Genomic DNA, 11,114 nt, shown 5'->3' with positions numbered 1-11,114 from the left:
TGATGAAGCTCACTGCGGCGGGCAGGAAGGACCGCCGTCCAATCAGAAACCTAGAAATATTCTTTTTACATGAGATTTGTTTCGAGCGCGATCCCATTCAGCTGTAGGAATCAAACCTTTACGGACACAGACAACCGTACGTGGACCTCTGGGTCGGTTCACAGTTTAACAGCGGACATGTCGGGTCGGGACGGGGAGGACGTCTTCCGTCCTTTAATGTCCCTCTCAGTGTTTTCCCTCCAGAATGCCTGGAAGATCCTCCTGGTTTCAGTCTGGTTCAGAGATCCAGGTGGTTTCAGCCCCGATAGAAGACTGGAACTGGTCTTCCAGATCTGTCCCAAGAGATGTCTGCACCATCATGTCTCCCTACAGAACCAGGACCATCCCGAACCTCCTCCAGGACCCAGAATGGACACCAACATGGACGCCAAGATGGACGCCAACATGGATGCCAAATATGGACACCAGAATGGACGCCATTATGGACACTTGAATGGACACCATCAAGGACACCATTATGGACGCCATCATGGACGCCAACATGGATGCCATCTTGGATTCCAACATGGACTCCAGTATCGATGCCATCATGGGTTCCAATATGGACTCCAGTATGGATGCCAGAATAGACGCCATCTTGGATACTAATATGGATGCCATCATGGGTTCCATCATGGACGCCATTTTGGATACCAACATGGACGCCATCTTGGACACCAGAATGGATTCCAACATGGATGCCAGCATCGAGACAACCAACATCCTGCAGACAATAACAGGTGAAAGTAACGAGTCTTAAATCAGCTGCTTGCCTTGCTGAGATATTATTGACACACACACACACACACACACACACACACACTCTCTACTCGTGAGCTACATGGTGAATGACGTGATGACAGCGTTGGTGGAGAGACCAGCTGATCATCACAAGGACTGAAGGCACTTCTAATGATTATTTCATATCCTTCTACATCATCATCATCATCATCATCATCATGGCAGCTGAAGACAGTAGATTCTTCCTGACAGCAGTCAGCCTGATTCATCTTAATGTTCAGGAGTAAATCATGTTTACAAGCAGAAATGGGAAGAAACACACACAAGCTCTTAAAGCACACGCTTGTTTAGCTACACTCACCTAGAAAAATATTCTTTTTACCTCCCTGTGTAAGAAATATTAAAGATCTATATATTTGTTCATCTTAAGAAATGAGCCACGAGTCAAACTGACCTTAAGAACTGCATCACCCTGCGTCCGATCCACGCTGCATCCAAACCCATGCTGCTTCCCTCCAACCAGAACAAAACACAGAAACCACAATGGACAGTGGGGGAGCTTATCCGTGGACCTAAAACGTCTCATAAAAACACAAAGATCAACCACGAATCTATGTAAAAAAAAGATTATAAACAACAATCCAAACAAAGAAGTCCATGCATACGATACGGTGTAATATCTGAGACCACCATGAGACCACGCTGAATGGGTAGGACTGACTCCGTCCTGCTACTTGAGAACAGCTTTCCTGGGCTCACATCAGGTGGATCATCTACATTCTCAGAAGAACTAACGTCCTGAAAATGTCAAGTGGCATGCAGCAACTGCATGGACGTACTGTACACCAGTTATATTACTGCTTCTCTGACAGACGTCCTCTACAGATCTACGCTAAATGGCTGAGCAGGAGGACCTCCAGAAGAGTTAAAATAACATCTGACAGTATCATAACAGTCTAACTACACAAAGCGAATCTAGTAGCTATGATACGATAATCACAAGTTGATGCTCTGCAGAAACGAGGAGCAGCGATGGTACGGACAGGTTGCTTGACCAGTATGTCCAGTTTAAGTACTCTAACCAGAACAAACCAGTTTAGGGATAGAAGTCCATTTTTGAAAAAAATTCATGTTCAGTTGTCCAAGTACAAAACATGAATTGTGTTTTACATGTTTTACACACCTAACGACAAAATTAAGCAAGAAGTTTCTCCTCAATTACATCTTGAATCCAGTCGTTTTCCTTCTGGCTGGACCCGTTACATGTACCTAGACCCGTTACATGCACCTGGGCCTGTTACATGTACCTGTGCTTGTTACACGTACCTGGACCTGTTACACGCACCTGGACCTGTTACATGTACCTCGACCCGTTACACGCACCTGGACCTGTTACACGCACCTGGACCTGTTACATGCACCTGGACCTGTTACATGCACCTGGGCCCGTTACATGCACCTGGACCCGTTACACGCACCTGGGCCTGTTACATGTACCTGTGCTTGTTACATGTACCTGTGCTTGTTACACGTACCTGGACCTGTTACACGCACCTGGACCTGTTACATGTACCTGGACCTGTTACACACACCTGGACCTGTTACATGTACCTCGACCCGTTACACGCACCTGGACCTGTTACATGTACCTCGACCCGTTACATGCACCTGGGGCTGTTACACGTACCTGGACCTGTTACACCCACCTGGGCCTGTTACATGCACCTGGACCCGTTACACACACCTTGACCTGTTACACGCACCTGGACCTGTTACACGCACCTCGGCCCGTTACACGCACCTGGGGCTGTTACATGTAACTGGACCTGTTACACCCACCTGGGGCTGTTACATGTACCTGGACCTGTTACACCCACCTGGGGCTGTTACATGCACCTGGACCTGTTACATGCACCTGGACCTGTTACACGCACCTGGACCTGTCACATGTACCTCGACCCGTTACACGCACCTGGGGCTGTTACATGTACCTCGACCCGTTACACGCACCTGGGGCTGTTACATGTACCTGGACCTGTTACACCCACCTGGGGCTGTTACACCCACCTGGGGCTGTTACACGCACCTGGACCTGTTACATGTACCTCGACCCGTTACACGCACCTGGACCTGTTACATGTACCTCGACCCGTTACACGCACCTGGGGCTGTTACATGTACCTGGACCTGTTACACGCACCTGGGCCTGTTACATGCACCTGGACCCGTTACACACACCTGGACCTGTTACATGTACCTGGACCCGTTACATGCACCTGGACCTGTTACACACACCTGGACCTGTTACATGTACCTGGACCCGTTACATGCACCTGGACCTGTTACATGTACCTCGACCCGTTACACGCACCTGGGGCTGTTACATGTATCTGGAACTGTTACACGCACCTGGACCTGTTACATGCACCATTCCTGCCCCAGTCGCTACTTCGGATTAACAGAGCACTTGGGAGATGCCACTTCCGGCTGACACTGCGCCCAACATGATCAGCTGACACCGAAACCAGCTGACAGCTGCAGGTTCTGCAGTGTTAGAGATGGAAATGTGTCGGTCCTGTGACCGACACAGGAAATCATTCGGTTTGTACTGGGACTCTTACTGGGACTTTTTGTAGGAGTCATACTGGGATTTGTCTGAGATTTGTACCAGGACTCGTACCGGTATTCGTTCTGGAATTCGTACTGGGAGTTGTACTGGGAACTCTTTCTGAGATTTGTATTGGGACTCGTACTGGTATTTTTCTAGGATTCATACTGGGATTAATTTGTACTAGAATTCGTACCAGCATTCGTTCTGGAATTTGTCGTACAATATGTACTGGGACTCGTAATGGGGCTCGTACCGAGATTTGTACTGGGATTCAAACCAGGATTCGTACCAGGACTCTACTGGGATTTGTTCCGAGATTCATATGGGGATTCATACCAGGATTTGTACTGGGATTTGCTCTGAGATTTGAACTGGGATTCATTCTTGGTTTTAAAAATCCTTTGAAATTCATGTACCATGCATTTCCTCTAAGACAAGATTCACTGGATGTTTTACTGGGACACAAAGACCATTAGATAAAAATATACCAGTATGAATATATCTTAAAGCTTTAGCTCTGTCCATATTGACATGTGCTTAATCACTGCCTTTCTGTCCAGCCTGGACAACCCGACACCAACAGGCTCAAAGCTAGAGCTATGGCACTTATGCAAGCTTTTAACTGAATCTTCCGATCTCCTGCAGTCCGCCAGGAGAGGCGAGCAGCCTGCTTTTGCCCACCTGGTCTGTTCAGCCGATAGCTGCTCAGGCTGTTGTCTAGCAGAGAGCTTGCAGGCAGTCTGGGGATGACAGATTGAGTCTAAAATAAAGACAAAAACCCCGTCCTGTATCATCCCACTGTCCAGACTCTCCACTTCTTTCCCTGCGATCTTGGGAAAACGTCCCTGTGTGCTTATTTTTCTGTTAACGTGTTTTGTGTGAATTGTGAGATGCTGGCTGATATAAAAGTTGAGCTGCAGACCGTGAACAGGGAAACTGTGCAGGGTCCTGTCATCAGTAGTAGTGTGCTTATATGAGGCCATGCTGCTAAGCAAGGAGTGCTCCTAACTGGACCGGGACCGGTGTGGAAAATAAGCACCAGGCTCCAGCTGAAAATATACCATTTCTTCTTCAGTTAGTCGGTTTTTCCTGCAACAAGTGTCGTCCATGAGCTTGTTTTGTGAGGGAGGGAAGGGTTCCCACCCTGGCTGGTGGAGGATTCATCTGGGATGCTGGTTCTGGGAGCGGGCCAGGACCGGGTAGGCCAGATTGACATTCAGCTGGTCATTGTGTTGGACCAAGGAGACGTTTTTGTAGTGGAGCACCAGGTCTTTGAGGGACGAGTACAGGTTGTAGGGCTCAGCGAAGCCGTAACCTGTGCTGGTCTTGTAGATGACGCAGTGCTTCGTGTCACCATCCACCCTGAAAAGGAAGAGTTTGGGTCAAAGTCAGGCTCGGCATCGTCCTACAAGAAGGAATGCTTACTGAGCAGAACGTCGGCACAACAGAGATAAATATGTTCAGCTTTTAACCCTCCTGGTGAATCTGGCTTTAATTTGAATTTTCCCTGTAGACGGGGACAAACTTACACCACAGAACAGGCGTAGGAGCCCTTCTGGGACTGACTCTCCCGGATAAGAAAGGTCCCGTCACATTTGCCTCTCAGCATCTCTTCGGCCTGGGTCCGTTTGATATCGCCAACATACCAGGTGCACTCGTCATGATGCGGCGAGCCTTCATCTTCCTCCAGCGAGTAGGAGCTGAGGACAGAAGTAGATCAGAAATCTAGCCGAATATCTGCTTCCCTTCAGCTTCGACCCAAGACTTTGAGCTGTAACTCCAACACCGTACTTCAGCGGACGCTTTTCTCACGTCAGCGGTGTGACGTGGAGTGCCACAGGGAAGCTGCTTAGGTCCATTATTTGGCTTTGAAAATGGCCAAAACTATGATGTGCTGATGATTCCCACCATATTTCTCGGCTCCTACAACGACTGAACTGAACAAAATCTTAAATAATGAAGTGAAAGTTGCGACTCAGTTGAAGAAAATCAACTAGTTCTCAACGTAACAAAGACCAGTTGTATGATAACTGCCTGAAATCTGTTTCAGTCTGAAACTAAACTGAAAATTGAGGTTGTATGTAGACACATTTCCTTTGTTTGTCATGTATGTAACCTCATGGATACACATTATAGATATGGACTGGGTTTGTGGGTGGTTGCCTACAGATATGTATGATTTAACTCACTGGATGTTAAAATATTGTCCTTTTGTGAAATGGCAAAAATGTCATTAATAACATCGGTTCAAATGGACACAATAAATATAAAACAATATAAAAAAAGAAAATAAAGATCATAGACATCAAGCAAGTACAAAAAAGGAAACTTCTTGGTATTATTGACCAAACCTGTTAATAGAATAGTGTCTATCATGGGAGAAGTGATCACTACAACATTTCTAACAAATGCAATGAAGGAAATAATCCAATCACTAATATATTCTAACCTGAGTTATTGTTCAGTCATCTGGTGCAGCGCATCAAAGGAAATACTTATGAAACTTCAAATACTTTCAAACCGAGCAGCACATTAAGTGTAATTGCAGGTCAAATGTTGGTCCAATAATCATTTCAATGGGTTATTGGTTAAAGACAGCTGTCTTCAGAACAAAAACACTGGTGATACTTCATAAAAACCTTCAGTACATGGCTACACGACAAGCCAAGCAGCTGGGAAAATGTTATATATTACCCAAAGCAATTAAAAATATGTTTTTATAGAGGAATGTATGAGTGGAGTCATTTACCAAATCACATATCAATACTGATATGCTATTATTGAGTTTAGGACAAACAGAAAAGATTATTTTGCAAATGGACCAGTCGCCAGTCATTTAGGAGATTAGTGGACGAAACACGATGTAAATTGTAGCTTGTAGTACCAGCATGCAGCTGCGGGGAAAAACTCATCATTAGATTCCAGAAGTGTTTTCTCCAATAAAGACATTTACGAAGAAATCTCATTCAACAACTGTGGATGAACTTTGCAGCTCGGAGTAAAATAAGGAAAACAAGACGTTAAGGAAACTAAATAGTTGTAAGGGTTTTTCTTCACTTCATGTGTCTGAGGAATCAAACAGTATTTTCTTTAAGTACTGAATAGTTTTACTAAATCAAATGTAGTCGGTACCTAAAACTGAAGATAATTAAAAAAAAAAAAAAAAAAAAGATTTTTAGCTTACTGTTTGTGGCTAACTAGCCAATTAGCTAACTGAGACAAGTGTCCCTGAAGCAGCCACAACGTGCTTCTTATTAAAACGCAAGTTCATCGCCATCGTAACCCCATCGTATCGACATCGTTTCGCCATCTTACCACTTTTGTACCGCCATCGTACCGCCTTCGTATCGCCATCAAATCGCCATCGTGCCGCCATCGCATCGCCATCATATCGCCTTTGTACCGCCATTGTATTGCCATCGTACCGCCTTCGTATTGCCATCGTATCGCCTTCGTACTGCCATCGTATCGCCTTCGTATTGCCATCGTACCGCCTTCGTATTGCCATCGTATCGCCTTCGTACTGCCATCGTATCGCCTTAGTATTGCCTTTGTACCGCCTTCGTATTGCCATCGTATCGCCTTCGTATTGCCATCGTACTGCCTTCATATCGCCATCGCATCACCATCATATGGCCTTCGTACCGCCATTGTATTGCCACCGTACCGCCTTCGTATCGCCATCGTATCACCTTCGTACCGCCTTCGTATCGCCTTCGTATCACCTTCGTACCGCCTTCGTACCGCCTTCGTATTGCCTTCGTATTGCCATCATACCGCCTTCGTATTGCCATCGTACCGCCTTCGTATTGCCATCGTATCGCCTTCGTACTGCCATCGTACCGCCTTCGTACTGCCATCGTACCGCCTTCGTACTGCCATCGTACCGCCTTCGTATTGCCATCGCATCACCATCATATGGCCTTCGTACCACCATTGTATTGCCACCGTACCGCCTTCGTATCGCCATCGTATCACCTTCGTACCGCCTTCGTATCGCCTTCGTATTGCCTTCGTACCGCCTTCGTATCGCCTTCGTATTGCCTTCGTATCGCCATCGTACCGCCTTCGTACTGCCATCGTACTGCCTTCATATCGCCATCGCATCACCATCATATGGCCTTCGTACCGCCATTGTATTGCCACCGTACCGCCTTCCTATCGCCATCGTATCACCTTCGTACCGCCTTCGTATCGCCTTCGTACCGCCTTCGTACCGCCTTCGTATCGCCTTCGTATTGCCATCATACCGCCTTCGTATTGCCATCGTACCGCCTTCGTATTGCCATCGTATCGCCTTCGTACCGCCATCGTATCGCCTTCGTACTGCCATCGTACCGCCTTCGTACTGCCATCGTACCGCCTTCGTATCGCCATCGCATCACCATCATATGGCCTTCGTACCACCATTGTATTGCCACCGTACCGCCTTCGTATCGCCATCGTATCACCTTCGTACCGCCTTCGTATCGCCTTCGTATTGCCTTCGTATTGCCTTCGTACCGCCTTCGTATCGCCATCGTACCACCTTCGTACTGCCATCGTACTGCCTTCATATCGCCATCGCATCACCATCATATGGCCTTCGTACCACCATTGTATTGCCACCGTACCGCCTTCGTATTGCCATCGTATCACCTTCGTACCGCCTTCGTATCGCCTTCGTATCACCTTCGTACCGCCTTCGTACCGCCTTCGTATCGCCTTCGTATTGCCATCATACCGCCTTTGTATTGCCATCGTACCGCCTTCGTATTGCCATCGTATCGCCTTCGTACCGCCATCGTATCGCCTTCGTACTGCCATCGTACCGCCTTCGTACTGCCATCGTACCGCCTTCGTATCGCCATCGCATCACCATCATATGGCCTTCGTACCACCATTGTATTGCCACCGTACCGCCTTCGTATCGCCATCGTATCACCTTCGTATTGCCTTCGTATTGCCTTCGTATTGCCATCATACCGCCTTCGTATTGCCATCGTACCGCCTTCGTACCGCCTTCGTATCGCCATCGTACCGCCTTCGTACCGCTATCGTACCGCCATCGTACCGCCTTCATACCGCCATCGTACCGCCTTCGTACCGCCATCGTACTGCCGTCGTACCGCCATCATACAGCCACCATTTTGCCATTGTATTGCCATGGAGGGAAAGTACTAGCTTGCAGATTTGCATCACACAACCTTCTCTAATCTTTATAAAATGTTCCCAAACTCTTGAGCTCCGTTGCCGTTGGAAACTATGCTCTTGTTTGGGTGTAGCTTTTCTGGTAACGTCACGGCCGGCCCCTATGCCCCAACTGAGCATGTGCATGACGTACTGCACGCCAGAGGAGGCAGCAAAATGTCCAGCAACAGACTGACAGAAAAAAAAGCTTTAAAAATTACGTCTAATATTAAATTATTTTCCACAGTTTTACTAGTCGACATTACCACGACTAGTCGCCGGATCCTGGCATCACAAATAGATTTAAAAAAAAAAAAAAAGCACAATGGCAGAATTTATTAAAGCACGGATTATATGACAAAGTTTATGTGTGCATATCTGTGTGAAGATATGTGTATTGGATGTGTATGTGTTTATGTGCAAGGATTACATCATTTAACAACAGTTCATGGCATTAAATGAAGGGACACATCACTGCAGTTGCTGCAAGCTAACGGGCAGCAAAATAAATTAAGAAAATGAAAGAATGAAATCAGTGACTTACTCATCAGCATCATTTTTGATTCCCAGCCATTCATTGATCTTCTTCTGTCTGGTTCCCTTCTGTGTCAACCATCTGATAGGGAGAACACAGCAAGGTCATGCTGGGTGCATATAAAGCTGGAGGAAGAACCTTTTACTTTGTCCTTACATCAAGTACTGGTCTCTGATCTTGCGAAGCTGCATGAGATCCGGCTTGAGGCTGTTCATTTTCCTATCAATCTCTCTGTTTTCAGACACCTGCTGCCTCAGGTCCTGTTCCAGCTTACACTTGCTGTCGTGGATTTCCTTCACACGAGACTTCAGTCGCTCTGAGTTGCTCTGGATCCTACCGGAGACAAACCAACCAACAGAGAACGAGGTTTGATGGATGCCAGTGTAGCTACTGTTTGCTGACATGTACATAAAACTGCATGAAACGTGCAACGGGAGCAAAACAGATGGAAAATGTCAGGAAGAAGCAGCTGCTGGTGTTTATAATGAATGAGTGTGAGGGACGGGCTGCAAATAACTTAGACAGGCTTTATTATCATTCATATACATGCACAAGCGTATACAAAACAAAATTTTATTTAATTGAATTAAAAGTGTTATATAAAATAACAGAATAAAAACCAGTACAATATACAATACTAAGCAAATGTAATGTGCCGTATGATACAAGAGTGTGCAAAGTAAAGAAAACAATATATATTAAAAAAAAAAAAAAAAAAAAACCTAATATAAACCGGTTGAAAAAATGCATCGTGTTCCTCTAAATCATTGTTGTTGCATGGTGTGTGTATGATTCCAATAGCACACACACAACTGCTCTATGATGCTGCTACGACGTTTTCTTCTTGTGTTTTTGGATCGTAACTTTATAGCAGTGCATTAGCGCTACCAACCGGTGTCAGAATATGGACGTAAACTCAGCTCCGCCCACTAGTGGATGAACAGATTTAGTAACCATGGCAACATAAAAGACGCATGGAAGGATGAAGACAGAGACGTATGACATATTTACATACGTAAGGAAGCATAAATGGACCTTAAGAGTCTCATTTCTACCGTTTAACCCCCTTCCCTCCGTTTAGTATCTTCATGCTGTGGGAGGGGCTATATGAAATCTGGCATAAAGGGGAGGAGCTATCTGGCTTCTCGTTTAGATAAAGAGGGGCTATATGGAATCTGACATAAAGGGGAGGGGCTATCTGGCTTCTCATTCAGATAAAGAGGAGGGGCTATATGGAATCTGACATAAATGGGAGGGCCTAACTGGCTTCTTGTTTAAATGAAGGGAGGGGCTGTCTGGGTTCTTAGGTTTTTCTTATTTTTTATTGGTTTGACTGAAGACAAATTCAGAAATACATCCAAAACCCAGGCTACTGAAACAATAACAGCTTTGTTTTTTATCAGTTTGTTACCATTCGGTTGTCATGGAAACTTGTCGAAACATAACAACTCTTGATGGTATTAAAGTAGGAGGGAGATCCCATCGAAAAAGTTCTCTAACCAAGTGCAACAGAAGGGTCTCCTGAACACACAGATGTCGTTTTCATCATTCAAACTGTCTGTGTAGTTTTTAGGCCGCTTAAAAACACCCCTCACCTCCTGAGTCGAGGAACTGAATGGAGCCAGGACTCAGTAATCTGACAGAAAACTACCAGACTTATCACAATGGTGGTCACGTTGGATGGAAGCCAGAAGAAATTCCAGCATTTTGATGCATAACTTGTGTATATAGAGGAAAAACAGTTGCCTTGAGAAAAGTTTCAGAAAGTTATAGCCCTTTTCCATCAGTATCAGCTCGTCTCAACTTATCTCGCCTCGGCTTGGTTTGCAGGGTTTTCCACTCGGCTTTTGTACCCATTTACCAGTACTTCTTTGTAACTCCTCAGTCCAGGTTCTAGGCGAGCTGAGTTGGGTTGTGTGTGATGTCGCCAGACTGCACGCTGCTATTGGTCAGGGGTGCAGCCAATCACAAGTCAGGGTCAGGAGGGGACATCAGTGGAAGAGCGACTCATTACGTGAC

At 45.9% G+C, this 11,114-nt stretch overlaps 2 protein-coding genes across 2 annotated transcripts in view; both read right to left on the bottom strand.

Annotated features, from left to right (window-relative positions):
- Positions 1–366: 366 nt before the first annotated feature.
- On the bottom strand, positions 367–1,291 carry LOC306758291 (uncharacterized protein; the record flags this gene model as incomplete). Its single annotated transcript, XM_079243574.1, has 2 exons — positions 1,235–1,291; positions 367–763 (listed from the first exon to the last, which is right to left on the bottom strand). The coding sequence occupies exons 1-2, from the start codon at positions 1,282–1,284 to the stop codon at positions 367–369; spliced, it is 447 nt and encodes a 148-aa protein (XP_079099700.1). The 5' UTR covers positions 1,285–1,291.
- Positions 1,292–4,549: 3,258 nt separating this feature from the next.
- pik3r2 (phosphoinositide-3-kinase, regulatory subunit 2 (beta)) overlaps positions 4,550–11,114 on the bottom strand; it is a 35,401-nt gene continuing 28,836 nt past the window's right edge. The window contains exons 13-16 of the mRNA XM_079243572.1: positions 9,252–9,428; positions 9,105–9,176; positions 4,921–5,091; positions 4,550–4,753 (exon numbers count right to left, since the gene is read on the bottom strand). Of these exons, the coding sequence (XP_079099698.1) occupies positions 4,552–4,753; positions 4,921–5,091; positions 9,105–9,176; positions 9,252–9,428 (622 nt within the window). The 3' untranslated portion in view covers positions 4,550–4,551. The remainder of the gene's footprint in view (positions 4,754–4,920; positions 5,092–9,104; positions 9,177–9,251; positions 9,429–11,114) is intronic.

The sequence above is a fragment of the Telmatherina bonti genome (assembly GCF_933228915.1).
Source record: "Telmatherina bonti genome assembly, chromosome: 7".
NCBI lineage: Eukaryota > Metazoa > Chordata > Actinopteri > Atheriniformes > Telmatherinidae > Telmatherina > Telmatherina bonti.
The sequence above is the reverse complement of the archived record's forward strand: the minus strand, read 5'-3'. Positions and strand labels throughout refer to the sequence as shown.